Below are 22,569 nucleotides of genomic sequence, written 5' to 3'. Positions count from 1 at the left end.
TAAGCTGTCACACCGGATGTAGAAAATTAACCATACCCAATACCAACAAGCTCCAGAAGCCCCAAAACATATCGTCCCCTTTATACCAGATAATATATTGTGCCCCCCCAGGGTTTAATCTCGCCCCTCCCCACTTTCCAAGTTAGTAGGTCTTTTTCATGCTGCTGGGTTGGGACAGATCAAATGTGATCATTCATAAATGAGAATTTTAATCAGGCAGTGTTCGGACCTGCAAATTTGGTCATGCCTTGCTGTGGCTTGCAGGCTTATAATACTTTGGCCAAAGGATTTAACTAAATGACCCTTTTTCAAGAGAATATGTAGGTATTTCACTGTGTATTTTTGTCATATTGGATGTAGCATTGGGCTTTTCTGTCTTTTGTTGAAAATTAACCATAGCAGACAGGGCAGCACAACCACCTCTCACTGTGTGATGAACAAATGAAGGGACACAGCCCTTCAGCAGCAATACCATCTGATTTCATTGTGTCAGTTTAGGGTTGCTCAGCAGATCCTGCACCCCCGTGTTGCATGCTCCCTGCAGGGACTGGGTAGCTTTAACACAACCATGTGCTACTTTATTACCTCCCACTGTACTACAGCAACACTTCTGCTTAAGGTGGCACTGAGTCTGTGGCATCACCCTGCAGCAAGGAATAAAGTTCCCTGCCTTATAAAGGACACAGGGCAGCATGGGCATTAATCTAACAAAGGTGTGTGTTATAGAAAGAGTATTCTCTCAACAGGTACTGGGGAATACAGTCCCATGAGTGAGCCAGGTGCAGCAACTCATCTGGTCTACCTTAAATCAAGACTAGAGTAGCTGGTACATCACTGATTAGTTGGTGTTTGTATACAAGGGGAAATGTGCTGCACTTTAAAGCTACAGTGTCAGGATATCATGGTGACCTCTTAGATCAGGACATGTGCTTGCAGGAAGTGAGCTGCACAGAGTGCACTGGTCTGTGTATGAAAGGGTTAGTGCAGTTGGAACATAAAATGCCACTTTAGGAACATCCAGGACTATCCAAACCGCCTCCAGTTTAAAGTTCTTTCAAGACTTCAGCTGTCTCACATTTTAATATTGTCTGTAACTGTTACATACGCCCATAACATATATTGTCTCAAACTGTCCATGAAATGTCTGCAGACATATCTTTTAACATCTGTCCATTTAATGTAACCATGTATCTGTCATCATAGCTCTGTGCCCAGGACATACTTCAAAACGAGAGGTAACTAAATGTATTACTTCCTGGTAAAAGAGTTCATAAATAATACTTAGAGGGGCAGGGACTTCCTTTGTCTGACTTTGTTGCACTTATTGTATTATAATTACCTGTACGGTATTATCTCTTTTGTAAAGCACTGAGTACACTGCAGACGCTATATAAATAAAGATATACATACATACTACAAACATTTGCTCAACATATTTTTTTTTATGTGTTTTCCTGCACTTTTGTGATTTCATTATTTTTTTTGTAACTTAAAATATTATTTTTGGTTGACATTTTATAACCTCAACAACTTAATGCAGAGAAACACCGCATGGGGCAGACATCGTGTTCCTAAATGTTAATCAAAGCAGAATCCCTATACATCTCCCAACCTTCACTTATTGATGCATTAAAGCCTGAAATTCATAATCAATAAGTGTTTATTTGTAAATTTTATTTAACATGCTACATAAAAACTGACATTTATTCTTTTATATCTGTTAGTTAAGAAGCATGATACTTTAGTAACATATTTTAGACAAAGTATAAAACATATCTGCCTTCTGCACCAAGAGACATCCTACACTTAATATAACATAAGCTGAACCTCCTCCCTGCCATACCTGTTTCATTCTGCACCCAGTCTTCAAAATCATCTTCAAAGATCCCGTGTCTAATCATTTTGGGGATACAATTTGAATAAGTGCACTCACACCTTGGGAAATTGTAACCACACGATTTATACATACTCTATAAGGTAATCCTATAAGTAAACGCGCGAAACGTTCTAAATAGAAAAGCCTGGTCAAGTCTCCCTATCCCCCAAAGAAAACAGCCTTCAATGGATCCATTTAATTTAAATGCCGTGGGGAAGAGCGCGGGACCTCTGTAACCGCCCGCGCCCCCCCTACAAATTCTCCCGCCCCCCAGTTTGCGCACCCCTACAGTCTCGATTATCCGCCTTTCGGTCCTCCGACATCTGCACGCGCTCGCACGACCCACTCCGCCGCCGTGTAACTGCTTTGTATGATACTGAGTAGTGTTAGTGAGGGCGAGAGGAGGGTGTGAAACCACTTCAGTGAGGAAACTAGGTTCACAATGCATTCCAGTTCATCATATAACATAGGTAAGCAGACAACATGCAGGAGCAACCATCCCGCTACAAAACAAGACTAAGGCCGCGTCCATACTGCGTGCGACCGCGGCGCGAACAACAGGCCGCACCTCTGAGGCAGGCCATAGAGCGCGCGACTGATGGAGCGCGATGGTGCAACCACATTTTCAGCCGACAATTTTTTTTTTTTTGTCGCAAGGCGGCCGAGTCATGGGAGCGGTTCAGCCAATGAGGGCGTACCACTCACGTGACATCACGGCCACACCTCCCCGTCGCTGTGGATCTCAGGCCGCAGATCGCTCGCCCGCCTTGTGTGACCCCACGCGCTCCGCCCCACGCGCCCACTATATCTGAGGCCTAACAAACCCCTCCGGCACTCCAACTGCAAGGGAAGCTTAATTGTAGGCGCACATCAGGTCTGATCATTTTACTACCAGTTTGTATAGAAGTCAATGTATTAACACAAAGCTTCACTCTTGCTGTATGTATACCACATTATCTGATTGACTGGTAAGGAACTGGTTAATTGCATAGGATTTCCCGGTTTGGGGGGGGGGGGGGGGCGAGAAAATGTTTTCCCCTGTGTGGCCGCATTACAATGAATACAAAGTCCACACGAATATATGTCCACTGGTTTATGCAACCGTAGTGGATCCTGTGCTGCGACCGATACACCAGTCCTCGTAATCATGTCCTTTACGTTCTTGGATCTTCTGTATGACGTCAGTGGCGGGCATTAAACTGCCCGCTTTCCTATCGTCACTTTGGAGGACATCCCAGGACTTGTTCACAATGTTGAATAATTTCAGCAAATATTATGCCAGGAGGTGATGAAATATGTTATTGTAGACAACAAAAAACATACATAATGCAAGAAGCCACCCAGGGCGTTATTCAGTCTGAGAATCTGTGGTGTTCTGTGTATGATGTGTATGATATATATATATATATATATATATATATATATATATATATATATATATGTGTTACACTTACTCTTTCTGTGCATATGTGTCATTGAGGTGCATATGTTCACTTGTATGTAAATTATATTATGCTTTATAACTTGTTGTTTAAGTGGCATTTTGCCCTTAATGCAACACACAAACATGCTGTGCTGTTACAATATCACAAGGGGATTTATACAGAGAGGGTGTAAGTCAGGGGAGGCCAACTCCGGTCCTCGATGGCCACCAACAGGTCAGGTTTTAAGGATCTCTCTGCTTCAGTCACATTGATCCACCTGTGCTGAAGCAGGGATATCCTTAAAACCTGACCTGTTGGTGGCCCTTGAGCAGTGGAGTTGGCCGCTGCTGACGTAAGTCATGGCAGCGTTGGATGCAGGGTTGCCATGACTACAAACCATCATGCGCTCCTGGTCATGGCGGCTGTCCACATGTGGAACACAAGTGCAGGAAGAGGGGAAACACACCTCTATATAAAACAGTGCACAACTTCATGGGTTATTGACTCTTGACAAAGGGCTGCTGCCCGAAACGTCGAGTCTCTTCAGGCGAGTGTCAGCTACATAACTGGTTTCATATTTGCACTAGTTAGTTCACTTCTATGCACGATTAACGGTTTGCCTTATTTTTCTGTATATGCGCGCTTCAATACAAATTGAATTTGTTTCTCCCCCAAGACTGGGGACCTTCTCATCTTTACATATCTAAGGTCTTCCCCCCCATAAATGTTGTACTGTGTTATGGATCCATAGAAGGCTGTTTTCTTTATGGGATAGGGAGACTTGACCAGGCTTTTCTATTTAGAACGTTTTGCGCGTATTCTTATAGAATTACCTTATAGAGTATGTATAAATCGTGTGGTTACAATTTCAGAGTATGAGTGCGCGTATTTAAATTGTATCCCCAAAATGATAGACAGGTTAATTGAAGATAAATTAGAAGACAAGGTAAAGAACGGTGTTGAATGTTTGCTGTTGCAAAAGACCCTTTAAAAAAAGGCTCAATCCCGATCAAAATAAAATTTGAGATAAATATGTCAAAATTGAGCAGTTCTCAATTACCTACATCTTTTCCCCAAGTCTCAAAAATCTTTAGTTTGTTTTAAGAATTCCCACTGTATATATGGTAGCCATCAACTCTCCCAGAATCCTCTGTGTCTCATCCTCTGCTTATTGGCTCTGTTCCTAGAATGCACACACACCGGAATAACAGATTCTTCGGATGCGATTTGTCATGTTTTTCTATTCCAGTCAGGAGATATATTAAAAGGAACTCCCCCTGCTTATAAAACGTTAAAGGTAGTTTAGAAGGAGCCTCCAGGAATGAGAAGGGATCGCTCTTTTTGAAGAGTAGAGGGGGTAGCCCCTGTCATTTTGTTTTGCTTTAGCATCATATGGCATTTGGTTTTAAAGAAAGCAAAAAATGCCGCAACATTTCCAGAAAGCAAATCTGTGGTGAAACACTTTATAAAATGTGGGGAAAAGAGGGTGGATAAAGCCCGCTCAGCCGCTTGATGACGAGAGGGAGACTAGAAGTGGTGCTATATGGGATAGAAAGTGTACATAGAGAAAAAGGGGCAAGAATCCCCATTGATGCACTCACTTTGGGTAAGACTCGAAAATAACAACATTTTTATTGATAATTAGGAAAAACACAGACTGATTAAAACCTGATAATAGTGCATGTTTGCAACAGCTAATCCTGGTGTACTGTATGAAGAGCCTCTGTTATACCATCATGTTGAACACAGATCATAATTCAATAGGTGATCTAGGTATTTAAGGCCAAATATTATATGGTATTGCTCTGATGTCAATCATAGGATCAAATAGAGATCCTTAGGAGAGACTGTGTGTGTGTGTGTGTGTGTGTGTGTGTGTGTGTGTGTGTGTGTGTGTGTGTGTGTGTGTGTGTGTGTGTGTGTGTGTGTGTGTGTGTGTGTGTGTGTGTGTGTGTGTGTGTGTGTGTGTGTGTGTGTGTGTGTGTGTGTGTGTGTGTGTGTCTAATATGAAGTAGTCAATAGACAGATGGTACCTTGTGATGTAATACAGAGTATGTCACTGTTTATGCTTATTCTTGTATATATCCCGCACAGTGTGCACAGTGTAGGTGCACAACTGAATATACAGTGACTACAGCTGTTTATGCTGCTTTGTCGTAATTATCAATAAAATTTTATTATTTTTGACTCTTACCCAAAGTGAGTGCATCAATAGGGATTATTGCCCCTTTTTTCTCTAGAAACACTTTATACACTCAGGGGTGACAACTATGAACAAATTCTCTTTCCGTGGGGCATAATTTTTAAAAAAAAAATTGTGTTTGGGGGGAAAACGTTGCACTACTAGCTCCTCAATGGGTTAATTGGAGTGGCTTGAGAGAACAGGGTGTCCGGTTTGAGAGACCGAAACCAGATTGAAAAACTCGCGAGACTCGAGTGTTAGAGGTCTGAATTGATGCAAAATATATCTATATATCCATACTATACAGTATTTCCCTGCTGGCAGACATTTCTATTTGTGTTTCTACCATCTGCGATCCCTGCAAAATAGAACATGTCCTTAGGGATCACTATGGAAATACGCATGGAAGGTATAATAATACAAAGCTACGAATACAGAATGCCAAAGGGTGCAATGGTTTGGCTTATGTACAAAACGGAGATATCTTCTATTCACCAGAGGGGCTTCATATTTGAAAAAGTGTGGGCATTTTCTGTAAAAACCTGTAATTTGCCTTATAATTGAGTTCGAAGTTCCAGCAGCTGTATTGGCCCCACAGGAGCGTAGATTTGTATTTGGTTGTAAAACCTTTTAATACGGGGGGTTCTCAACGCCAGTCCTCAACATAAAAGTGTCAAAATGGTGCAGGAATAATACAAAGGTTAATGTCGATTGATTCCCAATTCAATTAGAATGTTACTATGTAGAGCTGCGGTGCTCAAAGGAGGGGGCGGGAGATTTGTCTAAGGGGGCGCGGGCGGTTGCAGAGGTCCCGCGCTCCTCCCCAAGACAATTAAATTAAATGCCGGGGATCGGGTGAGGCCTCTGCAACAGTAACACTTAGGCTGCGGTCCCAGTACAGCCTGTGCGCACGGCGCGGCGTGCACTGTGCGTGTAAGCACCGCCCCTCAATGGGGCTGGGCCCACTACGCACCGTCACGCAGAAGGTGCAGCGGCGCCGTGCGGCAGGGTTTTTCCCAACTCAATAAAATTGAGTTTACTCCTAGCGACGGAGGCGTGGCCACGCCCCCACCGGCGGTTCACCCAATGAGGGCGAACCAGCCGCGTGACGTAATGGCCACGCCCCCGCAAATCACCGACCACGCTCCCTCCCGTCGCAAGATTCTCCTCTCCTCACAGAGCGCATATCGCGGTTAGCGCTGTGACAGACATTACTGGGACCGCATCCTTACCAGGATTCAGACACGTTTCCATGGCAACACGGCGTCAGGCCAAGTGACGTGCGTCACGGTGAGATTATGGCAGGCTGTATAAGTCACACATAAATATATATAACAGATGATATATATTTATCACTGGGTCTGAACTGGGACGAGTCTTAGATTATAATAAAGTATATTTATTCCTTCGGATAGGTGAACACACGAATAATACAGTAATAGACAAGAAGTACACTTACTTTGGGGTTGGGGAATGAGAAGTATATAGCATAGCAATTCTCTCGCAATCAGGTAGCATTCAGATGATAGATTGAAGACAAAGGATACAGGGTGGACATCAGTTTATAAACCTTTTGTGCCCTATCCTTAACAGTGAGTACCGTGGATTGGTTTTCAATTAACTCTAGCCAGTGGTTAACGTGGGAACACTTTTTGACACATGCCCCCGGCTAGTTGGGATATGCGCAGTAGAGCTCTGGGGTCTCATTTCTATAACCCCTCCTCTCTATCAGGAATGCCAGCTAGTCTACCAAATGGAGTACCTGGCAGGAAATCCTTTGTTGAGAGGTGTGAAATGGAACACTTGAAAACTGCTCTGGTTTGAGTAGTCTCCACCCTCATGCAAACAGTGGAGGTGACGAAATCCTTTGAAACATACTCAGGTCCTAGACATGGGGTCGCCTTTCTGGCCATATGCTACTCTGGTATGCAAAGGAATTTCCTCTGAGTTTTACCCATATCTTGGAATACAGTATGTTGGATAAAATATGAACATATTAAAATATCCGGTTCCTTTGGGTCCAGCAGTTCCAAACTTCCCAGTTCTCAATGCCGGAACTGGGACACATTATGGTCCAATTTGCGACCTGCTACGACCTGGGAAACCGGAGATACACAAATACACTTAAAACCGTTTTACATGTTAATACACAAATCTCCACTGTAAATTAAATCACGGTTTTTCACTAAATCCCCATTGAAAACAACGGGTTCCGCCACCATAGACTTTCAATGGCAAACCGCCGCCATTGGCGGCTATGGGAATCCCCGCCATAGACTTTCAACGGGGCGATGCCGCCGTTGAAGTCAATGGGAGTTTTCCGCCGTAGCCGGTCAGTGGGGTTTGGCCGCCATTGAAGTCTATGGGAGAAATCCCGAACCTTCAAGGGGGTCCATACTCCGTCGAGTTGGTCCAAGCAGGTCAAGGATGGTTATGCAGCGATGCCGGAGCAGTGGCTACAGATACCCCAAACCCTGATCCGCTGGGCCCTCCGGAACCGGAGCTATGGATTACCAAATTTCTGCATTTGACACTTAGCCGTTTTCCTGAGCTTTTTCTGCCGTCGCCATTGGAACCTATGGCGCGGCCCGCTCTTCTCGGTTCGGCCCTTATCGGGGGTCCAGGATACGGGGACCCGGTTGTGGTCGAGTGGGGGGAGGTCTAGGAACTAGGGACAGAAACAATTTTATTCCTAGGGTCCTAGAACTGTTTATTCCCACGCCACTTGTCGTTGAACTTGACTTGTAAGTGATCAAAGCTCTTCTATTGAAATTGTATCTGCTTTGCGGTTAAGAGGTTTGGACGGCAGCCAACTCGTTCCTGGAAAGCTCTCTCGAGGGTTTCTCCATTGAAGTCAATGAGCCCATTGACTTTCAATGGGAAACTGCCGCTCTCCCTCTCGGACGCCATCTGCTGGTCTTCTCAGGAACAGGATTCCACAGCAAGATTCACCATTAAAAAGCATTGAGCCCTAATGGCTGCCTATGGGAACCTGCAAAATGGTGCCTGAAAAGGCGGGAAAATTACACAAAGGGCTATAATCACTATACAACTATTAACCCTTGTGCTCCCGGATGGATCCCAGTGTGTGTGTGCTGCAGACCAGATGTTACAATAAAACAGGGGAAACAGGGGAATACACATGTACATGTCATTACAGGGGTTAAATCACCGTTCTGGGTCTTAGCCCAGTTAACCATTTGACTCCCGGATGAGGTCAGGGGATGGCCAAATGGGGTGTAACTCCTTTAATCCCGGGCCACCCCCTTTCTCCCTCTACAACGTGACCGGCGTCAAATTACACCACGGTCACGACGCGATCCCAGAGTGTCATTTGGTGCAGCTGGCAGATAGGAGGGGGCGCGAGACCAGGCAGGAGGGGCGCAGCTTCAAAAGTTTTCACTCCCCTGATATAGAGCAGCGGTGCGTAAACTGTGAGGCGCGCAAGATTATGTAGGGGGGCGCAAGATTATGTAGGGGGGGCGCAGGCTGCGTGCGGGGAAACCTGGGGGCGGGCAGAGCTGTGCACGGGCGGCCAGAAGCTCCGTGCTGAGGCTTCTATTTGTCTGTGTCTTGCAGAGGGGGCGGGGCTTCTCTGCACACAGACAGCCCCTCCTCCTCCTGTCCCAGTTTTCAGCGTACATAGGGGACTGAAGTAGGCTTAAAAGTGAAAGTAAGTATTTGTGTGTTGTGTGTGTAGAGGTGGGAGACATATTGGGGGGAGGGAGAGAGAAAGAGAGCCATGGAGAGGTGGGAGACATATTTGGGGGGGGGGGGGGGAGAGAAAGAGAGCCATGGAGAGGGCGGAGACATATTGGTGGGAGAGAAAGAGAGCCATGGAGAGGTGGGAGACATATTGGTGGGAGAGAAAGAGAGCCATGGAGAGGTGGGAGACATATTGGTGGGAGAGAAAGAGAGCCATGGAGAGGTGGGAGACATATTGGTGGGAGAGAAAGAGAGCCATGAAGAGGTAGGAGAGATATGGGGGGGGGGGGGGGGGGGGGAGAGAAAGAGAGCCATGGAGAGGTGGGAGACATATTGGTGGGAGAGAAAGAGAGCCATGGAGAGGTGGGAGACATATTGGGGGGAGATAAAGAAAGCCATGGAGAGGTGGGAGACATATTGGGGGTGGGGGAGAGAGAGACATGGAGAGGTGGGAGAAATATTGGGGGGAGAGATATGGAGAGGTGGGAGACATTGAGGGGAGGGAGAGAGAGGTGGGAGACATATTGGAGGAGGGGGAGAGAGACACTGGGGGGAAGGTGAGAGACTGGGGGGAAGGTGAGAGACACTGGGGGGAGGGAGAGACACAGGCTAAACAGAGGGATGAAGGTCAAGCAGAGATGGCAGAATTGAGGGGCTTGGGAGGGTGAGTTTTGGGGGGCTGAGGGTTCTTTGGGTCAGGGGGGTCACTTCGGAGTATTGATCAGCAGGGGAGATTCATCAGTACCCCCCTTTAGTTTGGTTATGGGGTCCCTGATCCCTGGGCAACATTTAAAACGGGAATAAATAAATAATAAATAAAACTGGTAGGTAGGAGTGGATGACACTGGGGAAAGCAAATGGGAGAAGGAAAAAAAGGGGTGCGGGAGAGGGAAGGGATGTAGCAAAGAGGTGTATGAATGCCCCCTCAAATGGATTGCCTTTGTGCACCAGAAAAAAACATATTACCAGATGCCAGCAAACAATAAAATAAACAGTGATCCAATACCAGTATACTGCCTGCGCGCACGCCTGCAGCCCAAGCGATTTGTGAACTTGGCTGCAGGAGATTGTAGACGCGTGGCGGACGCGTCACAAAGCTGGTGCGCCCTCATTGGCTGAACCAGCTCACGTGCACTGACGTCATGTGATTTTGATTACATTAGGCAGGGGGGCCCGAGAAATTTCATAGATGAAAAGGGGGGCTCGGCATAAAAAGTTTGCTCACCCCTGATATAGAGAACCATCACTCGATTAAAAAAAATAAACCCCACCCCATATTAAAGAGTACAAACAGGATTAAATAGGTTTGCATTTATTATTTCGCAATTGAAAAACAGTAATAAAACATTACGGCCCTTGAATAAGCCTTTTTTTTCCTGAGTTAAGGCAAGCGGTTGATCTGGATTCTGTGCAAAACATCTCATGTGTCTGGATCCTTTGAGATCTGGACCATGTCGCCTCTCCTGAGGCCTGGGCCGATGGTAAAGCAGTTTTATATCAGGACGATCTTTACACCTTCCCTGGGTCTTCCTTCAATGTCACTGTCCTGTTGAAGACAATCTGTGGAGAGAAGGAAGCAGAGCGGAGTTCAAAACAGTGGCAAATGCTTTTATTAATATTAACTCGTTAATGTAGGAAAGGCGACAGCCAGAAATTCTCTCTTCATCCTCTACATATTAACAGAGGCAAGCGGAAAGGGGCATTATCGAAGCTCCGATAAGGGGTATTGGAGATTGAGCCGTGTAAACAGCCATTGCCTTGAATGGCAGGGAACCCCGATACAGATCAGACACCCGTTATCAAAGCTTCGTGAACCCCTCCCTAATTTTGCACCCAATGCGGGGTGAAATGGCTTTCATTGATTAGATCAGACTGTTATCATCACCCTGACTGGGGGAAAGTGATGATGTGCAGACTGGTTTATAAAATCTCATATATTTGTCTGACGGGGACCTACAGCACACAAGTGATTCAGACAGACGGGTACTTCACATGATACTGGGATGTTCGGAAATCAGCATTTTAAATAAATCTACTAAATGCTGTGACCTATCCACAACAGTCCCGGTTTGCACAGGTCTGAAGAAAAGCACAAACAAACCAGGCGAAGAATAACTAACTGCAGCACAAAAGGCTCGTGAAAATGAGCAGACTTAAAAGCAGCTTCGCAAATAACGCTCAGATCAGCTCCCCACCGTATGTTGTACGTATTTCTAGCTCACGTAAACCTGGCCTTGTTGAGCATTTTTAGAAACGCAATCTAGGATCTGCAACACACACACACTGACCTTCTGCGGAGTGCTGTCTGGGTCCACAGAGAAATATCCCATTCGCTCAAACTGGAATTTATCGAAGACTCTGGAGATCTTCACCGACTGATCCACCAAGGCATTCTGAATCACCGTCAGAGAGTCCTGCAGGGACACGAGGAAGAGAGCTCAGGCATTGTAACTTTGCAACTCCGGGCACGGAGTGAAACTGAATTTACAGCCACACTGAGCCCCTGGAGAGGTCACAACCAATATCTTTATGGAAGAGGTGCAGAGAGAGATAGAGATCTGCAAAGGTCACAAGTGAACCAGCACTGGGTCTTTAAAATATTGTCTGTCTTTGAAGTGGCAGATCCATGTTTGTCTACAACGGGCCTTCATTTTTTTTTTAAGGCACATTCTAATAATCTTTTAACTGTTTTGCGATACTCCAAATGATTTTTATTTTTCCCACATGCGTTATTGTATTTTTTTGGGGTAAAGCATTCAGAGGTTCTCTACCAAATATATATGGCACTAATAGGAAAAACTGTTCCATGATTGTATTTATTTCTATAACAGGGGTGGCCGACTCCAGTCCTCAAGGGTTACCCAAAAAGGTCAGGTTTTCAGGAAATCCCAGCTTCAGCACAGGGGGCTCAATCGTAGATTGAGCCCCCTGTGCTGAAGCTGGGAGATCCTGAAAACCTGACCTGTTGGTAGCCCTGGAGTTGGCTTCCCCCTTTCCTATAACATACCGGGTTCACGTCATTTAAGAATCCGCCAGGTACTTCAGAAGGATCTTCAGGGCTTTTATGGAGGAATCTAAAACGAAACGGGACATTTACACGTAGAGAGAGGCGCTGATGTGCGCAGACAAGAGTTGCCCAAGTGCAAGCAGGCACTTCTTTTTATCCCAATGTTCTGCTGTGGAGCTACATGTTGTATGTTGTGTAAATACAGCTTGTACTGCAGTAACAGCCCCTGAAGATGATAGGGAGGTAATTTCCTTTTGAAGCAGCACAGCCGGATGTCTGATCGATTACTCACAGCCTGTCGTAGAGACGCACTTCACACCGGAGAGGGTCCGACACCCAGTGGATGAAAGCTTTAGGTTTGTCGGACGCGTCTGACTTCGTGCAGGTCACTTCCAGCTCAATCACCTTGCCGCTCCCATCCTACAGAGACACACAAAGCTGCTTGTGAAAAAGTGGCTGAGCGAGGCTGGCCGGACACTGACGATTCCCCCCCGATGTTCAATGGAACCCCTTTCACTGCCAGGTGGGGGAGCAGCAGACTCCTCTGGCAATCAAGGCATTTTCTGCATAAATAACAAATGAATCGCACTAGCTCTACTCGTCACTTTTTACTGCAGCTCATACACTAGGTCTCTGCTACAATCTGAGATTTGATTAAAAAGACAGCAAAGAAGGGTGGGAGTCCGTGTTTGGTCCTGTCTTCCACGTAGTAACAAAGGAGGGAGAGAGAGCACGGTGTACGATACCATTTATTGGACCAACAAGTACCTGATATGTTACAAGCTTTCGAGCCACTCGGGGTCAAGGTTAACCGATTAAGGACCCTGAGAGGTTGGAAAGCTTGTAACATAACTACTTGTTAGAAAGGGGGGGGTGATAGACAGCACTCTGACACAATGACTGAGCAAGGTTGCAGGGTGCACGGAACAGGAAGGGACCCTAATTCCCTTCAGAAGTACTAACAAACCAAAAAATAGTACCAGCACTCTCTGTCTCACAGCTACAGATATAAGCGAATACCAGTGTAGGGAATATGAATAATTTAATGACACTAATAATAAACTGAAAATATAGCAACAATAGCCAATACGCCAATGCAAGAATAAATATCACCATAGAGAAAATCAAAAATTAAAGGGGGTAGAGGGTAAAGAAAGAGAAGGGGAAAAAACACAAAAGAAAAGCAAAAAAATCACAAAAATGGAAAAAGGAAAGCAAACTAGGGGGGGCGACGTTTCGAGGGGTGACCTCTTCATCTGGCCCATTCCCCCTGGTCCCAAAGGGTCCCAGAGGTACTTCCCTAAGCCTTCCCTCCCCACTGTCAAATAATCCCACACTCAGCTAATGATATAAATCTAAAGTCTAAAGAGGGCAAATCACATAGGCAGATATCAAATATCAAACAATGAATGTAGATACAAGAATATTGTAAAAGACACAGAACATATGCAGATATCAGATGTCAATCAGTGAACAAGTATAAGCAAGAGGGTTTGCTTAGCTGAGTGTGGGATTATTTGACAGTGGGGAGGGAAGGCTTAGGGAAGTACCTCTGGGACCCTTTTGGACCAGGGGGAATGGGCCAGATGAAGAGGTCACCCCTCGAAACGTCGCCCCCCTAGGTTGCTTTCCTTTTTCCATTTTTCTGATTTTTTGCTTTTCTTTTGTATTTTTTTCCCCTTCTTCTTTCCCCTCTACCCCCTTTAATTTTTGATTTTCTCTATGGTGATATTTATTCTTGCATTGGCGTATTGGCTATTGTTGCTATAACTACTTGTTGGTCCAATAAAAGGCTTCATACCCCCTACTCCCTCTTTTGTTATTACATGGTTAAAAAGAGTGAGGAAAAACAAAAAAACACATGCATACATAGTGAATGTATCCTTCTAAACGATTGGAGAGAGAATTCACCAACGTGGACTGCGGTTGGCGATTGTTTTGGTCCTACTCGGAACCTCAAGATTGGATAGGACCGACACATCAAGCAGGCCTAATTATATCACCAGCAACAGCCCATGCGAGTGAATTCGCTCCTCTTCATACGCAGCTCCGATTTTTTCAATCCTAGCCCAAGTCAGCACCCGTGGCAATCTCATGACGTATACGCGAGTTGAGAAAAGTGTTGAGCTACAGTATACTGTCATCTAAATTGAGCATAGATTGAAGTTGAACGCATGTCTTTTTCAACCTCATCTACTATGTAACTATGTAACTACTATGTAACTATGTAACTACTATGTAACTACTATGTAACTATGTAACTACTACATTGCAATACAGTGTAATGTGCCCGCATCAGACAGCTCTGCTGCTCAGTGCATTAGCCAGATATCATAAAATACATTAAGGTTTCCCATCTTACAATCTCAAATGTTTTCTTAAAATGGCAAAATGCTGCGGGTACCGGGGAAACCGGGTCCAGCTGCTGCTCTGCAATACGAGAAAATCGGGCCTGATCCGTAGAGCAAATCCAGCAGTTTGGCGCGATGTGTGACCGCAATGTCACATTACACGCAGGGAGCGGCCAGGGGAAACCTCAGAGCAGCGCAACGGAGACTCCCCATTTAATTTGTTCAATATGGGCTCAGAAAGCCGCTTTTGTGGAATACACAATTTGCTTGCAGCAAGGAGTTAAAACTATGTAATAATAATTTTTTTTTTTTTTTTTTAACCACCCACCAGTATAAATGAGTAAATGTAACTTCACGTAAAAATTCTACGGAGACGCCAATATTCTTATGATAATCTATAGCCGTATAACTGTCTGTGTGAGAGGTGAAATGGCATAGGGACAGTGCCCCTGTGCTTTGGAAGTCTCACTGCTTTACTCTCGCATCCCTTCTTGTCCCGACAGCTACGGGAGAGAGACCGACGGGGGGTTTCAGGGATGCAGGCAGCAGATTTTTAGTCTGGACATTACTGATGCTCATTAAATCCGGAAATACTCGCCTCCACAACTGACGCTTCTCGGATAATAAAAGTGTTCCAATTAAATCCTCCACCAACAAGTCTACCCAGTTATTTTATTCAGCAAACACTCTCCAACCCAACTTTAGTCCCAAACAGGACTTCTTTATTGGGGCAAACTCACCAACAGACCTACAGGTAGAATATTCATTGCTGCGACCACGCTGTTCTGTGCGCTTTTTGAAGTGGCATAGGCAGCTTCAGAGCAATAAGGCACTACAGGAGCTAAGTTACCAGCACAAAAACCCGATATGATCGTTAGATCAGTCTGATAAACATGACCTACCATGTTCATCCAAAGTGCAACCTGGCAGATATGCACGCGACGTAATGTGACACTGACGGCAGGTAAGAGTCGCCTGGCTCACCTTGTCGCCCCTTTTTCCTAGCCGCTGTAAAACCTGTCCCGCTTTCCTCCTTGGCCTTCTCTTTTTGTATTTAGCCTTATGTCGATCCCAAGCATTTTTTTAAATTCCCTTACTATCGCGGTTGGGAGGCTGTTCCACAAATCCACGAGCGTTTCCGTGACGTACGTCCTCACATTACCCCGGAGCCTCCCACCCAGAGTATGACCCCGCGTTCTAGCGCGCCTCTCGCTCTCTGAAATAGGCTGTGGTGCGCATGTGTTACTCTGGCAGAGTGTTAAACAGATCACGGTTCCTCTCCTGTTATTCAGACACGCGTGGTCCTGCATGGACAGTGACCAGTGACCTATTTCCCCCGCTGAGTCCTACATCGCTCGGTATGTCTTCCTTTGGCAGGTGTAACCCAGTCTCCAGCTATACCCGTGTTAAGCAGCAGTGTTTCCCGCGCGCGCACGCACACACACGCGCACGCACACACACACACACACACTCACCTTCACTACATTCTGCACAGAGATGACATAGCCGGCATGTCTGAGACCTACAGGCTGATCTGGGGTCAGACGCTTATATCCCTTCTCCATCACCTACGGGAAGAGAAAGGAGACACCTTGCGCAGGTCAAACGGGGCTCATCACCCACCTGTGCCGCTGTGGAATTAAAGTAGCACTTCCTCCTACTCTGTTATAAAGCCTTTTTCCAACCCCCCTCCCCTCCCCCAGTGTGGGACCCGAGGTTCCCCCTGAGCCAAACACCATTATTTCCCCCCCCCCCCCCCCCCCGGTTCCAAAGATACTTACTGGTGAAGTTACCAGGTTTACAGCTTCCTCAGCAGAAACAAAATGGCAGCCAAATCTCAAACTGCATCATCGGTTGTCGGCATCCTATTGGATGGCCCGTATTTGGACCTTTTTCAAGAAAGAAAAAAGGTCCAAAACGGACTGAAACATTGAACTGTTCCAAATAGATCTTCTCCTCATTTGCACCAGACCATTGGAGGGCCTCACCCGTGTCTGCTTCCACTTCCCCAGACGTTTTGGAAGGACGTGCACCCAGTAGCAGAATACAAAACCTACTGCAATCGGTAGGACTCCTCTGGGTTTCCTAGTGGACGGCCATTTAAATCCCCTTTAAAAACCAGGAAGTAACACCGGTAACTTCACCAAGGAAGCATCTTGGAAACCTGGGGTGTCCCAGGAACGGAAAATAATAATACGTTCAGCGTAATTAATACGGAGGACCCCTAGTTCTAATCCTGTAAAGGAATACGGAGGTGATCTTGCGAGGATTGCTCCTTTAATGCAACCATGACCATTACACGGTGTCCAATGTGTTAAAATCGCTCCAACAACCACCTTTACAGAGCCATCGGATTCCGCAGGAAGCAAGCATTTACTCCCAGTATTTCCCCCTCCGCTTATTCCTCCTCTTGATCTGGCAGTGCTTCTGCCCTTTACCAACCTCACAATTAAACACCACTGATTAGGTTAGATACAAGCCAAGAAGCACTCATGGCTATCAGCAGGTGTGACTGGCCTCTACATTGGCTGGTAACCAAACTCCAGAGTACCCAGTGGTGTTAAAAACACAGATGGTGACGCTGTCCAATTGTTTTGATGGCTCCAGGAGTTGGGATAACACCTTCCCCGTGCTGGCATGTGTGGATAATATGTGCACCTGCTCTGGTAATCTATAGGTAAAATGATATTGTAGTGATAGGTTATTACAAGCGCTAGTCCCAAGCTGGAGGATACAGTCGGGTGCTTTACCTCTCTGAAGTCCGTCTGTTCGATGTAAAAGGTCGAGGAGAAAGGAACGGTTGTGGAATCCCTTAGACTCATCGGCTGGGAAATTAGGAACAGAGACTTCAACTGCCTGGGGGGGCGAGACAACAAACGGATGGTGACTACATTGTATACAGGTATGGTGCAGTAGCGGGAAACGCAGTCCGACACACAGACCACACGCCCGATTATTAGGGAGGCTTCGATGGATGGGAAATCTGGGTCTCACAGGGTCAGCAGCCCAGTATGGAATGGGCAAAGGAGGCACAACTGGATACTCACCTTCTCCGCAGGGAAATTGGTGACTGTGACTTTCAGAGGTTCCAGCACGGCCATCACCCGGGGGGCGGTCTCATTCAGCACCTCTCTCACACAGGATTCCAACAAGTGGGGCTCCATTGTAGTCTGGGCGACCGTCACCCCAACCTACACACGGGTACAGCACCGACACTTAGAACCAAAACAAGAACTCCCATTTACCATGAGGAACCGCGGCAATCTGTGCGAGAGGTAAACGGGCCCAGTTACAGTCTCTGCAGCTATAGAAGTCACACTGCCGACAGGTTTCATGGATGCAAATCAACATACAGTCACGGCGGGGGGGGGGGGGGGGGGGGGGGTGGGGGGTGACCACGCGCAGTTTTATTCGTACCCTTGCGCAGAAGTTGTTAATGGCTTCGGGGGGAAATCCTCGCCGTCTCAGAGCCGTCAGTGTGAAGAGGCGCGGGTCGTCCCAGTCCCTGAATTAGAAGCAGCCAAAAAAGGGTACAGTGATGACAAGTGTCACTGTGCACATGTCCTCCAAGCTGCATGAGGTGACAGAGTGCAGTCCCCATCGTATTTACCAAGTGGTACTAAGCAATAGTGCGCCTTAAAGAGGCAATCCAAGTGCGTATGTGGTTACATTTATTTATTTGACCCCCTGCTTCCAGAGATCCTTCCCTCCGCAGGGGGTGCCGGTATCGCTGCTTTTTAACGCTCCTGCGTCACATGGGCCAATAGGAAGCTGCACCGGACGATGGCACGGCTTTCCATGGGACCACAGAATGCGGGAGCTGTGCAAAGCGGCCATTACATGAACCCTTGTAATGAGCCAGAGCAGCTACCGGAAACCCTACGGACGCAAGTATCGCCGGAGCCGAAATTAATGGGGTTTAGCTCCGGAGACTCCCCTGCTTCAATCCCGTGTAAAAATAAAAACAAAAGAATAATTGGTGCTTGTATTTCCCCTTTAACAAGGTCTGTAAGGAACACTACAGCTCATCACCGCTTCGTAAATATGGACCAGTCTCTCTTCTTCGCCAACCCTTCTCATCTCTGCAGCCAGACTGGACAGCTTTCGTTAAGTACATTCAGAGAAGGTCAAGTCTTGCAGAAACGATGCAGCACAGGGAAGTTGAGTGACCACTGCATACCTGACCACCTCCGTTTCCACCAGCTTGATGATCTTCCTCTTGGACACCACCGTGTAATGCAGGTTCAGCCGGCCATACTCCCACTGCACGGGGCAGTAAACCTCCAGGGCGTTACAGAGCCAGAAATAAGACGACCGCCTGCAGAAAAGCGCACACGGTCTCTACACTCTTATACTGTGTGGGGACAGCAACAAAAGCACCAGGAACATCAGCACAAACGTCAACTGTGTCTTTAACTCTCCCAACTTCCCGCTTACTATGTAAGCGCATCAGGGCACAGATTTCGCCTTCCTTTTTATATATTGTGTTGTGATGTTTGTAACAATTGACTGCTTTCTAATGTCTGTATGCAGACTTCATTACGCTATAAGCACACTGATAAATCAAGGAAAGTTACAGTCCCACAGTTGATCCTGTAACATAGGGGTGTTCAAGTCCAGTCCCCAAGATGCCACCCTCAACAGGTCAGGTTTTCAGGATATTCCAGCTTCAGCACAGGTGGCTCGCTCAGATGCTCAGTCGAAGACTGAGCCACCTGTGCTGAAGCTGGGATATCCTGAAAACCTGACCTGTTGGGTGGGGCCTTGAGCACCCCTGCTGTAACACATGGGAATGTGCGAGAGGTGAAATAGCGTGGGGCGGAACAGTCCCCGCACTTTGGAAGTCTCACTGCTTTTCTCTGGCATCCCTTCTTGTCCCGACATCTACAGATGAGAACGCCGGGGGGTTTCAGGGATGCAAATAACTACACTTACATTAAGAAGGCCTCTGGGAATTCCGATGCCTCCTTGTGGCACGCAGGGGAAAGGGGAGTAAGTGCCAGCACAGCGGTGAATAAAGCCGGGCTTACCGACTCCTAACGCAGGCCTGATGTTTAACCCTTTATTGACCGTCTTGGCTGAGACAGAAACAAAACTTGACGGCAGTTCAGAACTACTTGGCCCACCTTGTCTCCCTAGTTTCCCATCTGCTGCAAAGCCTCAGACCCTGGCTCTCCTTCAGATGTAGGATTTAGCCCGATGTCTACCCCAAGCATGCTTTAATTCCCTTCCTGCATTAGTCACTACCGCTTTCCAACATAGGCAGATCCAATCCTCTTCCCGCAGAGTAGTACTTCCTCGCACTTCCCCATAGCCACCGTTCAGCTTCATTGCATGACCATGTTCTTGCACTCCCCTCTCTCTCTGAAATATGCTTCCCTCTCGTGGATCTCCCCTGCATACTAAACCTGTGTGACGGAACGGACACATTGTTCTTACCTGGCCTGGAACTCCTTGGTGCAGAGAGAGTGTGTGATGTGCTCAATAGAATCACAGAGACAGTGAGTGTAGTCGTAGGTCGGGTAAATACACCTGCAAACAGTAAAGGAAGCCCGGGTAAGAAGGGTAAACAACACAGGCTAATCGGTAGGAGGCTCCTGAATTCACATTGGTTCTAATTACAAGCACCAAATATTGTATTAAACATTAAAGCGGCAATCCAAGGCGGCGATTTCCCTCCCCCCATTTTATTCAAGCAGGGGGTCTCCGGAGCTGAACCCTGCACATTTCAGCTGCAGGGACCCCTTGCTTCTGGAGATACTTACCTCCGTAGTAGGTGCCGGTAGCCGCTCCGCTAGCAGGGATCACGTAATAGCCGCTTTTCAAAGTTCCCAAGTCCTGCGGGCCAATAGGAAGCCGTGACATCATTAGTGCGGCTTGCTATTGGCCCGCGTGACGCGGGAGCGTTAAAACGTAGAGGGATACCGGCACCCCCTTTAAAGGGTAGCCTCTCTGGAACCAGTGCTGAAATTAATGGGGTTCAACTCAAGAGACCCCTGGCTTCAATCCTCTACAATAAGAAAAAACCCCATAAAACTTTGCAAATAAAATCAATGGCTTGGATTGCGTCTAACATTATTAAATCATTGTCAATATGCTCGTTATGATCAGATATGCAGTGGGAGAAACAGACAATAACCAGGCACATTAATATACCAAGGAACAGCCACTTCCCTGAGCTGTTACCATTAAACCAAGAGGCACAGGTGAGCCTGTGTGAGGTGTGAAATAGCGCAGCACACACGGTCTCTGCACTTTGGAAGTCTCACGGCTTTCTCTGGCCTCCCTTCTTGTCTCGGCATCTATGGAAGAGACGGCCGAGGGGTTTCAGGGATGCCGAAGGAAATGAGCTGACCGGTATAACTCAAAAAAAGGGTTTCCAAGACAATTAGGACACTAAAGGATACATTCTACATACTCCAAAGCGCCCGTTTGGGCCGTTTTCAGATGAAAACCCCCTTTTTATTTGGACGATGTAGAAATCTTTGGATTATATAACAAAACAAGAGGTTTTCCTCATATACACAATGGTGCAATATATGGTGAAAAAAGGTCGCCCGTTGATAACTATTTCATATAGCGCTTCCCTCACAATGGGACGCAGAGCGCTTCACAATTACAGTATAGTGAAGCAAGGTCCAAACTCGGTGTCATTGTTACCAGACTCCGAGCCTCAGCTCACCGAGCCGCACCATCTCCATAGAAGCAGACCCAGGTCCCATGTACAGAGTAAGATAACTGCCTGAAAACATTCATTTCAATTGCTGAACAGTTCGTATATTAGCTGCGGCAGTGAGGGGGTTAAGGTGAACGAACACTCCTGTAACAAAATGTGGCCTTTTCTGCAATGTCATCTACAATCACCGCTCAAATTTTCGAACCGTATATGGCCGGGGTGGCCAAGTCCTGTGATCAAGGTCCACCAACAGGTCAGGTTAAGGATAGCCCTGCTCAGCACAGGTTGCTCAATCATTGACTGAGCCACCTGTGCTGAAGCAGGGAAATCCCCAATACCTGGCCTGTTGGTGGCCCTTGAGGACTGGAGTTGGCCGCCCCTGCTGTGTTGGCTTGTGGAACATTTCTGTAGCTTCTGCCTAGAAACAAGCCAACAGGTTAGCGCTGTGCTGCTGAAGACGCCAGTAGCAGGGCCCATACCACGTGTCGCCGGTGCGGTGGTGGGGGGTGTATTTGATGCGGTACGCCACAGGATCCATCTTTCCGTCTTCCATAACCAGCTTCATTCTCAGCGTGGCTTCTCCTTCTGCAAACTTCCCTTTTTTCATTCCCTGGAAGACACAGGAGGGGGCGAGAACCGGCTTAGAGCTGCAGGGCAACAGGGCATAAGCATACCGAGCAATTCATTACGGTCCCAATACGCGCAGGAGGATTCCTACTCATTTTGAGGCATTGAAGGCAGAATCACTCCCTTACATGGCGTTGAAGTGGATGGATTCCATGAAACGCGCAGGGCATTGTGGGACTTCCATTCCTTCATCCTAGAGTCAACCAGTACCCGAGACACTCTCCAGAATGGAGTTAATAGCTACGGAGCAGACGCCAACTTGCACAGCGTGGTCCTGGATGGGCCCTTTGATCTCGCGAGACTGATCACCTTCCCCATGAGTGAGAATTGAGAGCGGCCTGCCCGTGAGTGGCGATTACGGGATGTCTCGCCATATATAAGGGACGCAGAGTGTGGACAGGAGACCGACGACCATCTTTCCCCACCTGGAGGATTTGAACAACTTTCCCAGATGCACGGACTACAGACAGATAGACGCCAAGCAGAGAGACTCTGATCATCGCTGCCGAAGTCTTGAGTTTTGGGTGATGCCGTTAAAGAATTATTTTCCTGTAAGCGCATTACTGTTTTAGCAATCTTATGTTTGTCTAGTAAACGATAACGCCACCCTGCGCGTTTCTCTTTTCCCCCCATTGTTTGGAAAATAAGCCGCACTCAACTGGGTCATGACTAGAGAATGAACACGGAAAGCAGGAACCAGCACCCGTCCAGTTGGGGTACC

The 22,569-nt window shown here is 46.8% G+C and overlaps 1 protein-coding gene and 1 non-coding gene across 2 annotated transcripts in view; both read right to left on the bottom strand.

Annotated features, from left to right (window-relative positions):
- Nucleotides 1–10,483: 10,483 nt before the first annotated feature.
- QARS1 (glutaminyl-tRNA synthetase 1) overlaps nucleotides 10,484–22,569 on the bottom strand; it is a 42,908-nt gene continuing 30,822 nt past the window's right edge. The window contains 12 exon segments of the mRNA XM_075574465.1: nucleotides 10,484–10,747; nucleotides 11,476–11,601; nucleotides 12,195–12,261; nucleotides 12,487–12,614; nucleotides 16,021–16,113; nucleotides 17,296–17,343; nucleotides 17,345–17,401; nucleotides 17,593–17,736; nucleotides 17,963–18,050; nucleotides 18,726–18,863; nucleotides 19,985–20,077; nucleotides 21,701–21,831. Coding sequence (XP_075430580.1) covers nucleotides 10,697–10,747; nucleotides 11,476–11,601; nucleotides 12,195–12,261; nucleotides 12,487–12,614; nucleotides 16,021–16,113; nucleotides 17,296–17,343; nucleotides 17,345–17,401; nucleotides 17,593–17,736; nucleotides 17,963–18,050; nucleotides 18,726–18,863; nucleotides 19,985–20,077; nucleotides 21,701–21,831 — 1,164 coding nt within the window. The 3' untranslated portion in view covers nucleotides 10,484–10,696.
- On the bottom strand, nucleotides 19,336–19,466 carry LOC142468653 (small nucleolar RNA SNORA14). Its single transcript, XR_012788811.1, has one exon. It is a non-coding gene; the product is annotated as a small nucleolar RNA SNORA14 (small nucleolar RNA).

This window comes from Ascaphus truei, chromosome 17, assembly GCF_040206685.1.
Source record: "Ascaphus truei isolate aAscTru1 chromosome 17, aAscTru1.hap1, whole genome shotgun sequence".
In the NCBI taxonomy this organism is placed as follows: Eukaryota; Metazoa; Chordata; class Amphibia; order Anura; family Ascaphidae; genus Ascaphus; species Ascaphus truei.
This window is presented reverse-complemented; position numbering and strand designations above follow the sequence as displayed.